Source organism: Colius striatus, chromosome 2, assembly GCF_028858725.1.
Source record: "Colius striatus isolate bColStr4 chromosome 2, bColStr4.1.hap1, whole genome shotgun sequence".
NCBI lineage: Eukaryota > Metazoa > Chordata > Aves > Coliiformes > Coliidae > Colius > Colius striatus.
In genome coordinates, this window is record NC_084760.1 from 99,508,180 (window position 1) to 99,530,385 (window position 22,206).

General features: G+C 41.8%; 1 protein-coding gene across 1 annotated transcript in view; it reads left to right on the forward strand.

Annotated features, from left to right (window-relative positions):
- Nucleotides 1-15,528, forward strand: part of RPS6KA2 (ribosomal protein S6 kinase A2) — a 167,860-nt gene extending 152,332 nt beyond the window's left edge. Inside the window, exons 15-21 of the mRNA XM_061990216.1 lie at nucleotides 2,296-2,385; nucleotides 3,980-4,138; nucleotides 5,307-5,468; nucleotides 9,651-9,727; nucleotides 11,239-11,356; nucleotides 12,470-12,607; nucleotides 13,290-15,528. Coding sequence (XP_061846200.1) covers nucleotides 2,296-2,385; nucleotides 3,980-4,138; nucleotides 5,307-5,468; nucleotides 9,651-9,727; nucleotides 11,239-11,356; nucleotides 12,470-12,607; nucleotides 13,290-13,415 — 870 coding nt within the window. The 3' untranslated portion in view covers nucleotides 13,416-15,528. The remainder of the gene's footprint in view (nucleotides 1-2,295; nucleotides 2,386-3,979; nucleotides 4,139-5,306; nucleotides 5,469-9,650; nucleotides 9,728-11,238; nucleotides 11,357-12,469; nucleotides 12,608-13,289) is intronic.
- The last annotated feature ends 6,678 nt before the right edge of the window (nucleotides 15,529-22,206 follow it).

The following is a 22,206-nucleotide window of genomic DNA, read 5'->3' on the forward strand; positions in this document are numbered from 1 at the left end:
AGACTGCCCAGAGACTAAGAGGAATTTGGCAGATCCCTTCACAGCACTGACAATGATTTGTTGTGCAATTTGGGGCAGCTTGGCCATTTAATCACTATATTGCAGCTGGGGCCCACGTTAAAGCAAAAAGCATGCATTTTTAATGGGACTCTTGCAATTTTTATAGCATGTTGCGAATTAGAAGCATTACTTATCATCTATTGCTGTTGCTGTTAAATCAGTAGCATACTGCTTGAGGTTATGTTATTTTGAGTTTTGTGTCAATAGCCAAGACTATTTTTGGTTTGGATTTTTTTAGGCAATATATATACATTTATAGTCCCACATTATTAGTAGCTGCTTAAAATTTTCCACAGCTCTGGATGTTTCTTTTCACAGGAAGATACAACAGGGAGAGAATCTGGAATGTATTACTTGCTATGCTACCACAGTGACAGTAGTACTTTATGCAGTGGTAGTAATGCTTGCTGCAGTACATTCTTCTGGTTTGTACATGGCAGGCAGATCCTAACAGATGCACATGTATAACTCCATTAGCTTGACAAGAGCTATATTAGTTTAACTAAGGAAGTGGCCCTGTAGATCTTTTTATATGTTAGAGATACTGGTGAAGTGGGACACATTCAACCACTTTGTATTTCTGAGGAGTCGTTCCATCAGGGTTTCACTGGCTTTTTGAGAATGTCTCAACTAAACTGGGAGAACAGTGTTACTCTAAGGAGGAGTTGCGGGTTGGATTTTTTTCCACCCACCTATTTTGAGGTTTTTCCTTCATTGATGCAAATGTGGACAACAGCCATCTAGCTATGCCAGCTCCCTCTTACACTTGTCACACTGCTGTGGAGTTCAGAATCAAATCACTGATAGGGCTCCAAATGCACACTTCTGATGATGGCTGCTGACCATCATTATCACTGCAGACTGCATGCCAGTCATGATGGCTATGAAACCTCTGATAGATATTCAAGTACATGCTCTTATAACCAGTGCATAAAATTCTAGATGTGTGCTTAAGTGTGGGTTGCTATAACTAAGCCATAAAAAATGCATGCAAAAGCAGCCAGGCATTTATCTTCATTAACAAAAGAGATTTTTAAGAAGTCATTTCCTTGCAAACACCATCGGTTTAAATCTGTGCTCTGTGCCTAGTTCTTTGAAAGAATAATCATGTTTAAGGTTGGAAGCCTTGAAATCCAAGCCAATAATGGAATTATGATTTTCTAAAAATGCTACCTGTTCCTTTTCAGTAAACCTACTGTTCAAAAGCTGGTTTCTATCAATAAGAAATTATGCCAAAACATTCCTAAGGAGTTTCTAGCAAAATGAGTTTTTTTACCATTCCCTGAGCAGTTGCATTTGAGATTCCAAAATGCAGACATCTCCCTTGGATTATTTTATAGCTATTCCTGGTTTCATATTTATCATTTAAATCTAGGAAATGAGAAACATGAATCAGTGCTGTTGGCTGGGCAAATGATCAAAGCTCTTTGATTAACATCCTAAATACAGGTAATAAGGGCACTGGTGAGAAGCCAGTGCTATCCCAACAGCAGTCTTTCCACGCAGCGGTGATCTCCAAGCAGCAAGCATCATGTTTTTTCTGAGACTTGCTGTTATAAAACAATAAAGTTTTTATATTTCACCATACTCTCAGAGAAGGCAAAAGATGCTGAATGCAGGAAAGTGATATATAGAGCAGATTTTATTCTAGCTTAAGAATGAGTAGAGTTTGGTTACATGGCCAAATGTAACCTTTGGCTACTCTTACTCATATCAACATGGTCTAAAAAGCCAAGTGATCACCGATAGCTTCAACTCAGATCTCCCCTGACAGTAAATGTCTGTATATGTTCATTTCTGATAGACCCATCTGATAAGTAATTTCTGATGGTTTGTCAGCAAATATACAAGCATATGCCAATATTATGAATGTATCATTTCTTTTTATGTCAGAGAGGTAATTTTAAAGCTGTTATTATCATTATTATTAAACTCTCCAGGTTGCTTGATTTCTAAATGGCACTTCTTGTAACTGCCATTATTCATGGGCAAATGCAACTATAGGCATCAAAAAGAGGGTATACGCCCTCAGAATCTAAACTAATTATTGCTCCATCTGGCTTTGGCATACAGCCAACATGACTCTCATTTGCACAGGGTTTGAGCCATCCTCTCTTAGAATGATGATTAATAGGAGAATTTTAAATATTAATTTGTTTAAACTGAAGAAGTTGTTTGGTTTGTGCTTAGTGCTGCTAGCTGGTGTCTTACTGCACTGTGCTTGGTTTATTCCAGATAATTGATAAGAGCAAGAGAGACCCCTCTGAAGAAATTGAGATCCTCTTGCGGTATGGACAGCATCCAAACATCATTACTCTTAAAGATGTGAGTAGTCTTTGATCACTTCAGCATTAAATGATTTTCATGTTATGGTCAGGCTCACCTACTAGCCCACATCTGGAATATTCTTCAGTTGCAGATGAGGGCTAAAACCAGACACATTGAAATAAACGAAGAAAAGGTGACATAACAAATTACTGGATAGCAGTTGAAAAGTCTGGTCAGATTATTCTCCATTCTCCAATTACTGCCTAACCATCTGTAAATAAAACCGAAGGGGCACAGTGCCGGAGAACAATACAATGTGCTTGGTTTTGCAACACTGTTCAGAAGTGAGATATTGTGAATGAGTGGCTCAGAGCAAATTGCGGAGCGCATACAGTGTTGCTACTGGGCAGGGGATGCTTTTTGATGAGCAGCAGCTGTTCCCATGCAGCCTGTGGTTATCTGCTTTGTTGGGAAGAGGAGAGCTCACACAGTTGCTAGGGCTTCCCCTAGGAGAGTGTTTTAATGCCAGAGAGTATTTACTTTCTACTTAAGCAGCCTGAGAAGACAGGAAGGCATCTTTCTTCAGCAATTCATGGGAAGAATAGCCTTCTCAATGCTTACATGCAGTGATGCCATTTAGACAGAGATGTTTTACTTAACACTGCCCACAGTTTCACTTGGGACTGTCCCTACTGTGTCAGATGCAGGGTCTATAGAAAAATATCCTGATAGTATCAGTGGCTAGCACATTATGGTTCAGACCACATAGAATCATAGAATGGTAGGGGTTGGAAGGGACCTTTAGTCCAATCCCCCTGCAGAAGCAGGGTCACCTAGATCAGGTCGCACGCATAGGAACATGTCCAGGCAGAGTATATACAAAGTTTCTAATCATATGTTCTCAGGGAAGTCCCCCCTAATTCTTATGTGTTAAAGATTATCTTAAAATCTGTGCAAAAAAAAAGGATTTTATATTCCTTTCCAAAAACATTTAGCATTGATGACTGTAACACTACCTCTTACTGCAGTCCGGTTAAAGGATAATGACATGAAAATGACTGTCTTCCAATTCAGACAAAAAAATGCCTTTTACCCCTTGGAATTGATGTCGAAGGTTAATACATCTTGTGGCTGATGTTGACAATGTATTTATCAGAATGGCAAATATAAACTGTGTAATATCATTACAAGCAGGTCCTGGCCAACAGTATAATACAGTTCATTTAGCTGATCATGAGTCAAAGGGAAATATTGATATTTGAAATGGCACATGTTACCCTGTAGAAGTGGAAAGAGAGAACACTACTGAGAAGGAGGCTTGGGTGAGAGCCAGCAGACATCTCAGGCTGTGTGAAGTGGTGCTGCTTTTAGCAGCTTGGTCTGCTCTGCTGACGTGATAGCAGATCAGGAAAGCTACATTGCTGTGTGGACAAACCAGCAAGTTGCTACAGACAGGAGAAAAAAGTGATGATTAAGTCATTTTTTAAAGTTGTCTCTTCTGTTGCTGTGTAATAAGCACATTTCCCACGCGTTAGCTGACATTTTCTTCTTGCAACATCTCACAACAAGCAAGCCAACACTGCAATTAAAGGACCAGCCCTTACCAAGTTAATGGATCCAGGACGTGTTTTCATTTTATTCACTTTTCCAGGTGTATGATGATGGGAAATATGTGTATCTGGTGATGGAGCTGATGCGAGGGGGTGAGCTCCTGGACCGCATTCTTCGACAGAAGTGTTTCTCAGAGCGGGAGGCCAGCGCTGTACTCTGCACCATCACCAGGACTGTGGACTACCTGCACTCTCAGGGTGTAAGCATTGCTTTTTTGGCTATTCACAGCAATCTTCTTAAGATTTAACTCTGAGAAAAAGCAAATAACTGTGCTTTTGCTTCTCCAAAGTGAAAACACATACCAACCCCCCCCCCCCCAAAAAAAAAGTCTTTCTCCTATTTATAATTACATTTGGTTTGTGAAATAGGGTCATAGGCTTTTTTGCAATTTCCCAACTGAACTGCAGTATGCTGAAGTGATATTTTCGTTCCCAAACTACACTAGTTTTCAAGCTTATGTACCTTGATGAGGTATTACCCTGTTTAATCTTTATCACAGTTATTATTGCAGTACCTGATCTTTTAGCAGGATTTCCAATAGGGTAGCTGAATTAGCAGATAGGTGGAAAATCAAATGCTCAGCTTTCCAAATGAAGTGGCAGTTTGAGCAGCTGATGGGAAAGGCTTTTGACATGCTATTAAAGAGCTGACTTTCCAAATCTGAGCTGTCTATATACAATAGTTTGAAAATCTTTCCTTTTCTGCTTTTCAGGGATGAGCAGTTTGGGTGACTAGTCAAATATTTGCTGCTTTTTCCATTTCATGGTTAAAGCAAGTGCATTTTGTGCTTGGGCTTTTATGTGTTTATGATAGTTTTTCAGTCTTGCTATAATAAATAAAGGCATTTTTCCTACCACTGAAATGCACTGTGTCAGATAAAAAGTGCAGCCTCTTGAAGCTGCATGCCTACAGAAAGGATTTTTCTGAATACACTTTGAAATTAAGAAAAAAGATAATCCTTGCCTTCAGGTGTAGGCCACTCATGTGGACAGTCACAAGAAGGCCCCTACACACTTTCCTCCTGTGATGGGATTTCTTCTTTGTTTTTCAGCTGAATATTTAGGGCTATCAGGTTCCAGGAGACTGGAACTGAGGTGTCTGTACAGCAACTACTCTGACCACCCTCAGGAGAGGTGCAGCCTCCATCTCTAATACACCCCCAGAGGCTGTGGAACATGTTCTTTCTGGTTTTAATTTTCTTTTTTTCCTTCATTTGCCCAAGGCTTTTAAGCAACTTTTCTCCAAAACTTAAATATTTTCTGCATGAGCTCTTGACCTATCTCAACCAGCAAACCAGACTTGGTAGCCAAGTCTGGATGCTCCTTGACCTGCTGTACTCACTTGTTGCTCATTGCTTTCTTGCTAAGGTGGTGCACCGAGATCTCAAGCCAAGTAATATCCTCTACATGGATGAGTCAGGAAACCCAGACTCCATCAGAATCTGTGACTTTGGGTTTGCCAAGCAACTGAGAGCGGAGAACGGGCTGCTCATGACTCCCTGCTATACAGCCAACTTCGTTGCCCCTGAGGTAGGATTGCATTTCAAAGCTGTGAGTAACGTGCATCTCCTAGGAGGCAATCCTACTCCCCCTTCTCCTTTTTCCTCACAGGAGAAAAGCAGAAACCAGACTACTAGCACTAGCACAGACTCTATTACCATAACTTTCCTAACCTTGTCAGGGCAATTGTTTCTCTCCTGACAGAAGCCGATGTCTGTCTTGGACTGATGTGCACAATGCTTTGTCTCATTAGTAGGATAAATACCCTTTTTTCTCTATCTGCTTCTGCTCAGGCTGTTTCCCCTCTAGTGCACTGTGTCAGAATGGGATAAGGATTAAGAGGAAGCTCTTGATGTCAATAATGAGACTCAAAATTAAAAATCCATGCATGAAATCCTTACCACACTGAAGTTGGTGCGAGCTTTATTGTTGACTTCATTGGGCTAAAGAAACATCTCTCCTCTTGGTCTTTCCTACTACCAGTCCTTCTTGTTATGGAGAATGTAAGAAAAGGCTACTTTCCTATTTCTACAGATGGGGAAATGGTGGAAGACCAAAGAGCTTGCCCCAACTGTGGGGAAGAGTGTCTCTGCATTGCTGGCAAGTGCTGTTCTTTCATGCAGCCTCGTGGGAGTAGGTTTGGGTCCCACAGCTGTTTGGCTGTGTATTTGGCCTTTTTGCTGTCTTTAATCCTTGAGACATTCATAGCTGTTTCTTTCTGATGAAGGAGCAAGAGATTATATTCCTGGGTAACTGTCCATTTCTTGGAGTAATGCTTATCACCAGTTTTAGTACTAGTATAATACACATCTTTAAATATGTGTCTTCCTCTGTTATGGTCCTTATAAGAAAAGTACAAAACCTCTGTCTTTCGATACTTCATCTGTCCTCTTCTGTCAAATACCACTATCTCTCAGTTGGTGGGATTCAGCAGTCTCTAATTCCCTCTAACTGTCCTCCATCCCATCCTCCATACAAGTTCCTTTCATAATACCAAAAGTCAGAGGAATCACAGCCTTCCCTCATTAGCAGGAGAATTAAACTGAGAGCATTGCTGGGGCTGTATAAATTCAAAGCAGGTTTTTTTTTTTTTCAGAAAAAAAATCTTCCACTGCCAAGACAGATTGGTTTGGTATTTTGTTGCTGTTTGGTTGGGGTTTCATTTTAGAAACTGTAATGGGCTATTTAAAATTTATCAAAATACTTTAAAAAAAACATTCTGTGCAACCACAGCATTTCCTTTTCTAAATTAAAAGATAATCATGTTTGTAAGTTTAAAGCACTTGGATTTTCTCCAAGATACTTAAAATTGGTGTTGCTCTTTTTCATGATGGGCTGTTTTGTGTAGTGTGTGTAATCCCAAACGTTGCTGGCCCAATGCAGTTTCAGATTGGACTCCTGGTGGGAACTGAGAGCAGAAATCACGCTCCCAGATGTCTGTAATGAGAAAGACAGGTCCTACTAATGCTGGAAACGTTGGAGATTAATTGAAAGACTGCCAGAGTGGCAGAAAGCTTACATAAAGCCTGAAGTGCTTTTACATTTTACCCGTGGTATAATGCTGCCCTCCAGCCTAGACTTGACTTTGACGTTATGAGCCCTCCTGCGATGGCTGCCATACACCTGTGGAACTGAAAAAAGGTGGTGGAGGCAGAAAATCTGCTGAGCTGATGACACACGGGGACAGTGGCAGAGGAAGGAGGACACGTTTGCGCAATTGCCTTTGTTTTGGAAACGTTCTGTTTGGGGTTTCGATGGAAGAGGAGCAAAGCTGAAGGCTCTCCCAGAGACAGGCGCAGGCTGCCACCTACTGCCAGTCGTTCTGGGCGCAGGGAGAGACTGGCGAGGCTGTGGGAGGGAGGGAGGAAAAACGCAGCCTGATGTTTCCCTGCCGGTGCAGTAAAGCCCTTGTGGAAAAAAATGTTTTATTCTGCAGTTTTCCTCCAAAATTTGTGAGGAGCAACTGTTTTGGCATTTGAAATTGCAAGATTGTGAATTAGCTTTCATACTCATATGCATCCCTGCTTGTGTCACAATTGAGAAAAGCCTATACTTGTAATATTGTTAGTCCAATAAATCAAAGCCTATAGAAATACAAGGGAGGTGGATAACTAGCCCAGTCATTACCAGAACTGGGTGAATCCAGGCGAAGTTCATTCCTGCCATGGGCAGCACTAAGAACCATCTCATGCCTGTATTTCAGACCCCACCACATTCTCAAAGCCCCTTCATGAGTGGTAAATTCTTCAGTATCCATTACAGCAGGACACCGTGGTATCTTTTGCAAAGCTCTTTCTCTGCCTGATTTATTTCTAAGACACGTGCTTGTTACTGTTTGTTAATATCTGTCTCCTACGTCAAACACTAATCTTTTTGGCCAAGGTTTCCTGCACATGCTCCTGCCAGCTCAGTGTTTTCACTGTAGCCACAGTTGCCGGACTGGCTGGAGACATTTTCAAATGGCAGCAACACTCACTGATAACGCTCACTACATCCTGTTGTTATCTGTGAGGTGAAGTTGCTGTTGATAAGAAGTAACTGCCAACAGAGCTTTCCCGAGACAGTGGCACAGAGGTAATGTCCCTGTTCTCTAGCAGTGTTCTTGCAAACTGAAGGAATGCACACAGTGACACGCACCTGTCATTTGAAGGTTGCTTTGGACTCTGTTCATTTCAATACCATCACAGCCCCAGTTTTCCATCACTTGTCTCAGACTTTATTGTCCTTGGTCATTGGAGGTAGACAGTGATGGCAATAGAAATGTAACTGTTCAAGAAGCAATGAGAATGGCCACACCACAAGTTAAATGTTGGATATTCAGTCACACAATTGTAGCAAGAAGTGACTGAGTTTTTCAAATAGCAAAGTTTTTGCTATAAAAACTAACATTAATAGAGAGGGAATGGATGCAGAAACCAAAGAAATAGAAGCAAATAAACCAGCCAGGGTGTATATATGATGTGCAGGAGAGGGAGGCAGAAGCAGGATTTTACCAACAGGGGGAAATGTAGGGGGTTTCTCTTATTTTTTTTTCCCCCCCAGGTAGCAAATGTTCTGTCAGCAGCATACCTGACAGATGGTTGCTTTACCACTGATCATTTGTAAAATCTGTCAAGGCAACTGTCAAAGCAGTGCTTGGTCTTTTCTGTGATAGGCTTCAGACAGCTGAAATCGCTCCCAGGTAATAAGGCTGCAAGTCAGAGAAAGACTTACTGAATTTGTACCTTCCTTTTGCATGTACTTTATAAAAAACAACCCGCCAAAAACCAGTAACTACTAATCCAGCAGAAGCGGAGAAAGCTCTTCTTGTGTGTCAGGACTGAATAAATAGAAGGGTGGTTTGCTTTCATGAGCAAGTGGAAGATCTAGAGGTGGCCCCTGAGCTTTTTTGAGCCAAGCAGAAACAAAGTTCTCCTAATCTCAGAAATGCTGCCTCAGTTGGCGACTTCACTTTTACTTTGATCTGCACTGATTCAAATAGACATTTCTTTTAGTATGCTCTAGCATAAATGAAATCTAGTTTATTGCCATACTGCTATAACTCACTGTCTTGTACTATTATTGAACCTACTGGTCAGATCCCTGCTGGGTACCTTGGGTCTTGTTTTCTGCATAGGAAAAGGGGATAAAATTTTAACCTGTTACCTTTTAAATACAGTCTAAATATAGCCACTTTTCTTTAATACAGAAGTAAGATAAGAATAAGCCTTTTAGCTTTATTTGCAGTTGTCATGCATCTTTACTAGTCTGACTTTAGATATGTGTTAGTGTGCATTCATTTGTTGTATCAAATCCAAACTGAGCTCAGACACACTTATCACTGTTTCTCAGCCCTGTGCTTGCTGCACCCTTGATGTTTTTGGTCACCGTTATATTAGGAGGATAAGTTTCAAAGTATTAATGAGCTTTCTTTTAAGAAATTTTTTAAAACTCTGAAATGTTCATCTGCTCAGCTGTGTGCTGGGTGGTCAGAGAGGCTTCCAGAGCCTCCAAGAAACTGCATTCATTTCTGTCACTGTGGAGGTGATGGATATGCTGAGCTTGAATACTAACCAGCTCATTTCAGCCTGGGCTTTCACCTCGCTCTACACCATTACTGAGGCAGCCTCCTGTTCAAGCCAAATAACCAGTTAAGCCCTGGAAATGTCAGCAGATACAACCACTAACTGGTGCAGATTAACCTACTTTGATCTCTCCCTTTTCTTCATGTAGGTCCTTAAACGCCAAGGTTATGATGCAGCCTGTGACATCTGGAGCTTGGGGATCCTACTGTATACCATGTTGGCAGGGTGAGTGAAGAGGTTTTCCTAAAGCAGCAGTATCTAGTGGGCTCAGAACTTCAGCACTTACTAAGAAAGGAGTGACAGAGACAGCAAACAAACTGTCTGATCTCCCTTGAGAAATGTGCTCGGTTTTATGAGGCAAGAAAATAGATATTTTTCCAGAAAGCATAACTGTCTTTGATTCTTTACAAATGCACTGAGACTTAGACTCCTAAAAGGCTCACTCACCCTGTAAGTGGCATGATTTAAGCCAGGAGAGGAGCATATGAAGAGTCATAACTGTGTTAACCTTATCCATAAGAGGATGTTCACTCATTTTTATTAATACATGTATTCTCTTCAACTTCATTCTTCTCCTAGTGCTGTTGTTATCAAGCGCCTTTAAAAGCTGAAAAAAGACCAGAACCCAAACATAGTTTGCAGATGCTATTTGAGAAATACATTGCAGAAAGGACAGAAAGTAAATGAACAGATCAACAAGAACAGCTACAGGCAGCAGGAACTTCTGAGAAGTACTTGGCAAAAATACCCCTACCAACATGTTGGCTAAAGTATTGACTCAAGAAGACACAGAAAAAGAGGCAGGTTGAAATAAGCAGTAAAGGCTAGGAATAAGATGTGCTGAAGTGAATGGAAACACAGTGTGCAAGACCAGTGTAGAGTGATCAGGCCCCTGAATTTAATTTCTGAGGGTATGGTATGTGTACATATATTGTACCTAAGTCCAGCTTGAAACATTTCAGTGACTTCTCACAGCTGTTTAATCTGCTTTGTGATCATTCAGCTGTGGCAAGAAGCTTGAATTAATTCCTAGATTTATACAGAAAACAAAGAGTTGGACTCTACCTTTCTGTTATCCATGTCTCTTGCCTCATGTATTATAGAAAAGGTGCCAAGATTTTCTATTCCATGTGTTTTGTTCCTGAGTACAAACATGTTTACCGTTAGCTGAAACTCATTGTGTGGGGCAGTCTTCCTGCTGGAGTCTCTGAAAACCTGTTTCTATTTGGCTAATGCCATAGATTTGCACTAATACACAGTCAGAATCAGTAAAATCAAATCAACGCATTACCCATAGTCACATTTGTTCAGCTGATTATATTCAAGATGCTTATTTTTTAAATATGAAAAAATACAAATATATTTGAATCTGAAATACAAACTGCATTAGTGGATGTTAAATTTGCTGACAAGTGCTATCAACTTGTATCTCACTTTTTTCTGCACTTACAAGAGGAAATAAGAGTAATGCAAACAGTTGAGAAGTGCTGGCTTTTTAGGTGCCACTACTGCATTTAGGGATGAGCTTGTTCTTCCTCAGCAGAGGAGAGTTTGTAGAAACTGACTATTATTTGCATCTGGGATTTTATCCGCCTTCCATCATCAGTGTGAGCAGAGAGGGCTCAGGCAGATAGAACCAGGGCGCAAGCTGTTGTAATCAGTGGTGGTTAGCACTAGATCCTAGAAGCCATATACTTGCAAATTACACTGTATTTTTTTTCTTTCCTTCTGAATAGGTTTACTCCTTTTGCAAATGGACCAGATGATACCCCAGAGGAGATTCTGGCCAGGATTGGCAGTGGCAAATACGCACTTACAGGAGGAAACTGGGATTCTGTGTCTGATACTGCAAAGGTCAGTGAACACTTTCTCAGGTCTTTTTCTTGTTTTCTGAAGCTGGCTTTCAGTCTGCAGTTGTAGCAAACTTCAGAGAGATAGTCAGAAGGGTTACTTCTCAGTGCTTCATGAAATAAAAACTTGCTTCTTTATGTTTCTACCACTCTGTGTGAAATAGTGTGCCAGGGATTTTGATAGCTTTATTTCATTAAGCTAAAACAGAACATGGCACCATCAGTTGTGAATATTCTGAGGTTTAAACAGCACACAACTCTTTTCCGATGCAACTGAACTTTTAGAAGTGTAAGGTTGTTGGTGCCACAAATGTATGGTCTATATATGAATCATGGTTTTGCTCCTTGAAGTTAACCAGGAGGAGGCAGTTTACAAACTTGCATTTATAACTAATGTACATTTATCATAATTTATCACAAGGCTGCCCATTTACCACAAAGCACTGAAACCCCAGGAGATAAAATTCATCTGGTGCTGAGACTTTGGGACATGAAGCTCTGCACTAGTTTATGAGACAGGTAAAACAGGCAGGAAAGCTGGTAAGCTTCCATTTGCCTGACAGGATTTAGTTACTCCTGCAAGAGATTTCAGTTTTAGCAGCTGAATGCATTGATACATCCCATCTCAAAACTGCAAGGAGTCGTAGTAACATGTTCATCTTGCTACCAAAACCTATCAGCCTCATCATGTATTCTCTATCAGATGTCCACTTTTGAAATTAAAACATTTGGATATGGCAGAATTGATGTTGCTGGGGTTTAGCCATCTGAAGGTTAGATTTTCATTATAAGCTGTTCTTGAAGGACTCAAGTTTCCCTGGAGTTAGTGAGGAGATACTTCCAGTTTGCATCCCCTCTAGGGGGAGTTTATCACCCCTACAGGGTCATCAGTAATTGACACTGACTCAATAATCTGAATGGATTATCAACTGAGAGTTGAGCATTGCACTTGAAAACTTTGAAGGTCAGACTTTACACTTTACACAAGTATATCTAAAGTACATCCCTGTCTCCATTGGACATGATGATGATGATGCCACCAGGAAGATCTCAGTAAAACTTGCATTGCTATTAATGACTTTTTTCCCTTTCACTATTTTCTTCCTTTTAAACCCAGGACATTGTGTCTAAGATGCTTCATGTAGACCCCCATCAGCGCCTCACAGCAGTCCAAGTCCTAAGACATCCATGGATAGTGAACAGGGAGTATTTGTCTCAAAATCAACTCAGCAGACAGGATGTTCACCTGGTGAAGGTACATCCTACACCTCTGTCCCTTCCTTCCTTGCAGAATGAGCTGTCATTTATGTACATATTCTGGGAAGCGATAGAGAGATTATTTGTCAGAGGCCAAATTTAATATGGCGCACAGAACAGGACAAGGGGTAATGAGCCCAAGCTGGAACACAGGAAATTCCACTTGAACATGAAAAGAAACTAATTCCTGTGAGGGTGAGGGAGCCCTGGCACAGGCTGCCCATGGAGGGTATGGAGTCTCCTTCTCTAAAGCTTTTCAAACCTGTTTTTGAATGTGTTCCTGTGTGACTTGATCTAGGTGAACCTGCTTCTGCAGGGGGGTTGGACTAAATGATCTCTAGAGGTCCCTTCCAATCCCTACTGTTCTGTGATTTTGTGATCCTGTGATTCTGTAAAGCTTTTTGACCTGTCACTTGCTCAGTGCTTTTAACTTAAATCTGTGTTGTGATGACCTCGTGGCAGGCTGTGCACATAGAGCTACCCACCACTTTGAATCAGAGAAACCTCAGCTGTCTGTCAGCCTTAATGATGTTATTATTTCATGGAAATCATCCATGCATGTCCATTTTTTTTTTCCAGGGGACTAAATAGGGGGAGGGAGGGAGGGAGAGAAGGAGGGAGGGAGGGGGAAAGCATCAAAGAACTAAATTTCAGCCCAGCATTTTCTCTTTATTTTACAGGGTGCAATGGCAGCCACCTACTTCGCTTTAAACCGAGCACCTCAGGCACCAAGGCTGGAGCCAGTATTGTCCTCCAATCTGGCTCAGCGGCGAGGCATGAAAAGACTTACCTCTACCCGGTTGTAGCAGCACCCCCAAAAGGCCTCTTTGAAAACCCACAGTTTAGTATTTGAGAAATTCATCTTTACATGGCTAGCAGAACATTTTTGGACAACCTGCACATGAAATCGCCACAACTAGCAGAAGCCCAGCGTAAGGCAAAGTTCTCCTTTGCTCTGTCATTTCTTTTACATTCCAGCCAGGGTCCCGAGTTTAACAACTTCACAAAGATGTGCCAATTTTGCCAATAGCTGTATTTCCTTACTGACATAAAGCCAAATAAAGTAGGTGTGCTTCATCTCTCCCACCTTAGGAAATACTATTTTTGAGTCCTTAAGATGTTCCAAGGAAACACTGTTTTCGTTTTTTTTTCATTCCTTGAGGAAAGCACTTTTTGCTATGAAGAATACCGTTGGGTTTGAATGTTTTCAGGTGTTCATGATGGAGTGACTTGGCTGGTCACCAGTAGACATCTGCTGATCTCCACTCACCCCAGGAAGAATGAAGGCTGCAGAGACACATGAATAATATCTTACTTGAAACAAGGACTCTACAACATGAAGGAGAGCAAGCTTTACTGGTGGAAATAGCTCCCCATTTCAAGAAATCTTTTGCACTTTGCCTCTACCCTCTCTGGAACAAAGCCAGCACTGCTCAAGGAATGTGTGCCACTAGTCTTGGCATCCTCCAAAGTCTCTGAAAGCAGTAAACCTCTGAGAAACTCAGTCCTCTGAGGAAATTATTGGTTATTGAGACTAGGAAAGTATTCACATAAAACAATGTGAGTAAGAGCCTGTGGATCAGGGGACAAAAAGGTGTCTGGTCTTGATCGGAAAGCAAGAGGTGTGGGAGGACTATGTGAGAGTGCTGGGGAACCGAGCAGAGGCAGGGAAAGGAGGGGGCAACTTCAAAGAGGGCAGGGAAAAAAACCCTGTGGCAGCATGGTGGGGAGTACTACAAAAGGGACAAGCGTGCAATGTCCTTGGGAGGCAAACTGGGAGTCCCTTTAAGTGCGAGGGACAGCCTCCTCTTCGGCAGCTGGTACAGAAGAGAATGGGTGGGCAGCCAGGCTGCCGAGGGATTGGGCAGGTCAGTGCTGCTGTCCTCACACGCTGTCCTCGCACGCTATCACCAAGCCTGCTCTGGCAGGCCAGAGTGCTGCCCTGGAGCCTGCAAGGCCATTTCCAGTCTGCTCCCAGCCCTTCCTTGGCTGCTCACCCGAATCCACCTCATTCGCCCAACATTTCATGTCCCTGCCTTGCTGTTCTGCACTAGCAGAGCTAAATTCCCTGTGCCACATGTGTACAGAGAGTACCCACTTCTGAAGAGTCTGGCTAACTCTGTTACAAGCTTTAATAATAATAAATTATGAGGAGAAACGGGAGGATGCTCTGCTTTTATATTTATATAAATATGTACATGTGTATTTATATACATATAAAACAAAACTTCTGTACCCTAACACCTGGATTTTTCAGGTTCAGGGAAAGAAAACTTTGTTGAAACAGTCTCAGAAAAATGGACCTTTTTTTCTCATTCTCCAATTTCAAAGAAAGTGAGTAAAGTTTGCAATGTTGGATGTGAACTATTTTTTTATTCTTTTTCTTACCCATCTCGGCTTATGGAGGTCACACAAGGACCAGGATTCTTCTTTGTACTGCTTTTGTTAATTTTTCTTTTCCAAGTAAATTTTTGTCACCTCAGATGCTTTGTGGGAAAAGCTAATGTGCTATGTCAGCTTCTTTTTTGTTTTCTGTTGTGATGGGGGGGGAGGGGAAAGAAAGATGTGAACATGGAGCTTCATATGCTAGGGATGGTCATTTTTCCTTGCTGGGTAGTACATGCATCTCAGTACTGAACTGGAATTACCAGATCGTTGTTTCAGAGTGTCCAAAGGAGCAAGGAGTTGCATTTGCCATATAGCAATACGCTTTCTAAAAGTAGCTCTGTTCCAATGTTGACTGAAATCTGTTTGTTTGCATTAGTCTATTTTTAAATATAAATTTATGCTTAATAATTTAAAGTGATATTTAATGTTCAGGTTTATGTGCTGTGCACAGAGGGCTGCTGCAAAGCAGCTCTCCTTGAAGCCCTTCTCTTTTCCGGAATAAACGATGCTGTGAAACTTTGCGCAGTGGTAGAATTGGCTTGGATTGATGTGTGCAAACACATACAGGTGTGTGCCTGTGGGTATATACACAGCAGCCCTCACTCCCTCCTCTGGCCAAGCTGTGCTCGGAGTCAGCTTTTTGCTGCCTTTACTCCTTTCCTCTTGTTAGAAATCTTGTGTATCTCTGCTAGCAGCACACATTGAGGCGAGTCCACAGGCAGGAGGTATCCTGGCTGATACAGAAACGCTCTGGCCAGGCCTTCATTCCCTGGAAGTGACTTGTATCCTGCAGGAAGGCAAGGTAGGCACAAGAATGCTAAGGGCAACTTGGAGGGAGGGCTGTGTTTTCTAGGGTCCCAGCTGATTTGTGCCATTTCAACAAAACACGTTTTTAATGGTCAGTGTAATTGTATAAGGGCAGAAAGAGTGTTGTAAATATTATGTACAGTTTTTGTCTCTCCCTAAGATTTCCTGTTCATATTTCATTGTTTCAATTTGCTTTTGCTTCGCAGCCATTGGAAACAGTTTAATTCCCTCTTGATGTACTCTCTCTTCATTCTTTGAGTATTTTTTTCATCTGAATGTTATTGTAGGCCAAGTTTACAGGACGTTGCTCTTCTTGAAGTTTAATGGTTTAATCTGTTCCTGTTTACCTCTTTCTAGCACATCACCCTATTAACCATACAAGGTTTGGGCCACATACAGAATGATACATTAAGTACTTTCTGAGCTTGTGATTACATATGATAGAATTTGCTTATTAAGATTTTTGTTGCCAGTGCATCCAGATGTATGCATGTGTGTATGTGTATATGTAAGTACATACACAAAAATAGTGCTGTCCCAGCTTGTCCAAAACGAGGACAGAAGCATAGTCAGTGCTTGAGGTGATACTAGGAAGGGTTTTGTCTGTGACATGCTTGAAAATCTGTCTTTGAAAGTGGTAGTGGTTACTCTGGGCAGGGATAGGTGGCTGTGCCCATCTGTGGAAGAAGCTGTCCCGTCCAGCCTCCCCTCTGTCTCCCAGCTGTGCATTCCTGTGCATCCCTGAGGTAGACCAGCCATCTGGAGAGCAAAAGCTGTTGTTCAGCTTAGTAGAGAGGAATCTGCCAGCAGGGAGGAGGCATCTCCCCACCCCTTGCAGAGCTGGACCTCTGCAGCTCCAGGACTTTGAAAAAGCCAAATGGCCCTGATGAAGATGATCATGGGAATTGCTACCCCAGGTCCTACACAGCACCACAGCTTGTGTGCATGGCAAAGGGAGAGAAGATACTGTTCAGAGGAAGAGCTGACCCCTGCCTCCAGTCCCCAAAGAATTTTTACTTTTTTAAAACCTAGTTAATTTTTTCTAGGCAAGTTTTAGTAGCAGATAGATAGTATTTACATAGCATGACTTTTTCAGCAATATGAAGCATGACTCTTTAAGCAAACCACAAGTGACCCTCACAGACACTTTGTAATAAGTCTCTGCTTCTGAAAAAAAGTCCATCTGACAATACATCCTGGTTTTGCTTCTCCAGAAAATCATGTTCAGCAGTTCCCCGAGATGGCCCCTAGATAACTCAGGCACAGAGAGCTACGAGAAGCACGTCTTGTGTGACATGATGATGTGCATCACACTCTTATAAAGTACAGATTGTGTGTACTAGGACTCATTTCAGCCAGTCTTATGGTTGATCAGGCTTTGGACTGAGTTTGAAAGGGACAGTAAATCTGTTGGCTTACAGGGTAGATCAGAATCTATCAGAAATCAGTATGCAAATCTTTAAGGGAGAGGCTGTTTTTGCCTGAGTAGCACCGTGCTCTCTCTAACAACTTGTACACAGCTCTCGTGCATCAGACCCATGCCAGGGCTTGGATCATCCCCTAAGCCACGAGTGCCACAAGGGTTTCTCATGCTGCCAGACCACAGAGCTTATGCCAGCATATGCAAGTGCCCCTGCTAAAAAAGGCAGGCAGTCCCTTTCTCTTGGCCTCAGCTGCTCCTCTGTCCTTTCATACCTCCCTTTTCCAGGTCACCACAAGGCAAAGCAAATGTTTGTGAATCAGGACAAGTGAGGACAGTAGAAAGGCAGCAGCATGTTTTTTGCCAGCAGCTTTGCCAACATGTTACATGATGGGATGTTTGTACAGCATAGAGGGGGAGGACAACTGAAAATTCAGAAAATTCACCACAAATACATATGGAATTCCCTGTTACCAGAAGGTGTGAGGGCCACAGATAACATGCCATAGGGATATAATGTTGACTATGTGTTTTTTTGCCAGAATTTATGTTATAAAGACAGAAGAAATTAGCAACTTTGTGGAGTGATGTGACTTTCTAGATCCCTGGTAGGAGTACCACAAACACAGAAGATAAAGCAGATTACTATAGCAGAAAACAAGGTATGATAGTTTTCACTGGAAAATTATTTTCAGTCAGATATTTTGAAGCTCTGTCTTAAGGCATTTGTAGCAAAAACACCAAAGCAAGTATTTAGAAGCAAAGTTCTCTGGTTGAACATTTGCAGTTGGCGCCTTTAAAAAAGAGCCACGTGAGCTTCAGAGTCACATATCTGAATCCCAAAAGCCAAGCAAGCAGCAGAACTGCCCCTATCAACTCCTTACATTGAAATAAAGACATCCAAAATAATGTTACTGAGATGCTTTGATATAGTTCATAAAACAAAGGAAAATGTGCAAGCCCATTTTCTTTTCCACTTTCGAAGTATGTCATAATCTTTTATGATGTATTGTTACCTCCTGGCTGACCCTGCTCCTAAAATCCTGTATAGCCCTGAGACTTTTTGGCTAAGCTGTTTCTGGCACCTCGGTTTCTGTGTGAACACAGTCCCACACTCCTCCCTCCATCTCTGCCCACAACAGACACAGGCAACAATGTACATTCTCTCATATTCTGAAAGTCGGCAAAGATTTCACTGTTTAAACTCAGAAGATAAAGTGAAGTTAAAAGGAAGGTTATCACTGTGTACAGAATTAAAATTTTCAGCATTTGGGGTAAGTAGAAGCCTGTATAGAACAAGAACATTACAGAGCAAATAAAGTCACAGTAGTTCTTAGAGCCAAATTTTAGCTAAAATCTATTTAGTAAGACTTGGGAGCCTGGATGTCAGCCAGCTAACCAGGCATCTGATCATGCAGGTCAGTACAGGCTTGCACATGGAAATGTTTTGCAGCTTAGAGTCTAAAATTGAGAATTTGGCCCTTTGTATCACCCTGTGTTGTGTAAACCATGATGTTCAGTGTTGAACTGCACAACCTGTGCTTCTTGTAGTTGCAGAGTCAATTTGTGTTCTGTTACGTCTCCTGAATGGATGTTACTGTCATAGTTTTCAGAGATGCCATAGTCTGAGAAGCAAACATGGAAAATGCGTGCCCTCTTTGATAAAGGCAAATGTTGAAAGGAGAAGCTGGATATAAACATTTTGAAGTGCAGAAAATATGCCAGTTGCTAAAAGATTGTTTTTATTAGCTACTAAGAGCCAAATCTGGCCTGTTCGCTCTCATTGCATTAGTTTCTTAATCCATATTTCATCTTCGGTGAAGCAAGGGGGACAGCTTAGAGCAGGGTCCTCTTTCCTGTGGCAGTGGTGGAGCCTGGCCTTTAGGTGATGACGTGTGCAGGGGATTTGCTTGGGTAGCATTAAATTAAATGGACAAAATATGAACCGTGATCTAGCACTTTGTTTATAGGCTGCGTATTCATGTTTACAAAGGATGATTTCTGAGGCTCACGCTTTTTATGTTTCCTGTATGAAACAGGCAGCCAGTGTACAGATATTTATTATGATTATTAGCATTTCTGAACAGATTTTTTTTATAGTACATGGTTTTATGAAGTGTAATATTTTTATAGCAGAATGTTGATCTTTTGGACTTTCTATATTGTTACCTACAACTGTTTGCAAATAAGGTCTTTGTTCCCTTTTTTTCTGTGCACTGTATCCAGTGTTGCTGCTGCTACTGTTGCAGGCCTCAGTGGCTGCTGCTCCCACCATAAGGTGGGCTGACCGTATTGTGAAAGGATGCAAACTAACTCCAAAGAGCTACGATTGTGCTGAAGGGCTGACTGTGTGCTGGGTCCATCCCGGCAGGAGGGATGGGGAGCTGTACTCTACCAGGGCAAAAGTTTAGTGTGGGTGGCCCCAGAGGAGAAGCCTCAGTGCTCACCTTTGTCTGTACTCTGCCGTTTTGGCTTGGCATGAACATCCTTTCCTTTCTTTATAAAGAAATAAAAATGAAATGAAAAGGATCCTGCTCGTTTTTGCATGATTCCTTTCCAGTCCCCAAGCACTGGCCATGTTTGAATGCCACGTGTTGGTCTCAGTAAAAGCACACAGCTTTTCAAATTATATCTAGAGCTGTTACCTTTGTGAAGCCTGAATACACACACAAACCTTTCCTCTGGAAAGCAACAAATAAGCCTTTGACTTCTCATCAGTCAGGCAGTTCTCCCCCCAGACAAATTTAGGATTTCACTGCCAGACAAATGAGCACTTTCACACAGGCTGCCTGGCATGGATTTCCCTTTCCCCTTAGAGGTCTTCTGAGGTAACAGTTCTGGAAACTGCTGGTTGCTGGCAAGCAGCCTGCATAGCCTTTTCTGCTTCAGTTACTAGTGACCACAAAAGCAAAATCAACCTCTCCTACTTTGAGGGATTGGTTCAGCTTCCCTGGTGTTACCACTTCTGAGCCTGCACACTGTTACACTGGTGTTGATGGCTGTGGATTTACATCAGCCCAAACAGCATCACAGAGGTGTTGAGTTCAGATATGTCATACCAGATACGGAGAAATTGCATGTGATTCGGGTTCAAGCGAGCATAACCAAGCAAACTTGGACTTCAGATATGTTACTCGTAGGTTTTCTGCTCTGACTGTAGGTAGTCTCACACCTCTGTTCTCCTGCCAGCTGCTTCTGTACTCCGCAACTTCTGCCCTTCCATTTTTCTCTCTGTCCCTAAAAGAAACAATGCTTAGTCCTCATGGTCCTTCATCACTAAGACATGTATATGTCTATTCCTATCCTCCTCCTCTGCACCCCAACGCCCACCATGAATTACTCCTCCTTTCCCTTACCAAATCTCTGTACCACAAGTGTATCTTGTGGTTTTTATAGCCTCCTCTGGCAGGCAGGCCAGCCACTGACCCCTCTACACTTGTCCTTATAGGCCCAGTGGATAAAAAAGAACCATGGTCATGTACAAGAACAACCAAATGGGAAAACTGAGTGAGGGGAGAAAAAAGAGGCTTTCTCCTCCCTCCCCTCTTATAATTCCTTCTTTAACATGACCATGATCAGAAATGGGTCAAGTTCAACTCCTATTGGACACAGATAACTTTGCAGAAAACCCAATTAAGAAGCCCTGTTGCACACTAGTCCTCGGGGAGATAGATGCAGGTCTTGGTGATATGTAATCATGCTTTTTTTCCCTCCCTACTAGATGAAGAATAATACATTTGTAGAAAACGTTTCTTCTTGTAATTCTGTTCTTTAGTCATCAATCATTTCCTCCTGCTTTATCCTATCCCAGTTGACCTTTGGCTAATTCACTCCTTTTTTGTGTCCCACTTGCTGTGCACTGTGCAAATTGTCCTGAGGCTCAGAAAGTCTTGTTATATGCCTGAATACTATCTTATTCAAGGGCAGCCTAACTGCTGACTGAGCAACTCAGGCACTACAGCAAGACAAATAATAGGCAGTAACAATAACAGCTAATGTCTGAAGATCACAAGCAGCACTGATTTTGCATTAGAAGCAATGAAGAAGAGCTGAAGACAAAGATTTCTTGTTATGCCCAGCTTTTCAGGTTAACCACAGTTAACTTTGCAGTGCACTGGCTGCTAAAGATACTATACTCCCACTGTCTAGATGCAAGATGGAGGAAGGAAACATCGGTCCATTCATCTAGATGGACTGGGGAGATATTTGTGGTGCTCTCGTGGTTTTCTAAGCAAAGGAAGCTGTCCTGAGCTCAATTCCATTTGTTGTTGAGGAAAATAGTTTATTAAAAGGCTAGTGACTCACTGTCTGTGGTGAGGCTGGGTGTTGTTTTGGCTTGGTAGGCTCCCGCCTAATTGATTATTCCCATCCTTCAGTTTCTGCAGTCACTGGTAAAAATAGCCACAGTTGCACTTCCCCTACGGTAGAAAGCAGGTCTCAGTTTTGATGAGAGTCTGCTTGCTAAAGCGTGCAAACGAAGAGTCGGAAATTACCAGTGCATTTCCCCAGACTTTCCAATTGTCTTTTCGGTCTCAAATACGACATGCATTAATATTGCTCTACCACAAGTAGTCAGCACTGAGTGAAAAGAACAGGTTTCCACAGGACTGATTAATGAACTCCAAAGATCAATGTAAAGATTGTTAGGCCACAAACCACTGGAATAATCAACTTTCTCTGTTTAAACTTGTATCTCTACAGTGGCACACTTGGAGAATCTTTGCTGTCTTTGACAATATAGAGTATCCCTCTGAAATTTTGTGTTGTTTATGACTGTCCATAATGTTAATTTAGAACACCCTACTTCACACTATTGGCAAAATATAAGCCTACAGGTTTTAACCTGCACAGGTAAATGCTATTCCCTCAAAAAAGCAAAAAACTCACTGCCTTAAAACCAAAATAAGTTACAACAGCATTAGTAGTGCACTAATCCATTAAACCACAGGAGGGCCCTAAATACGAGTTAATTACCAGTACAA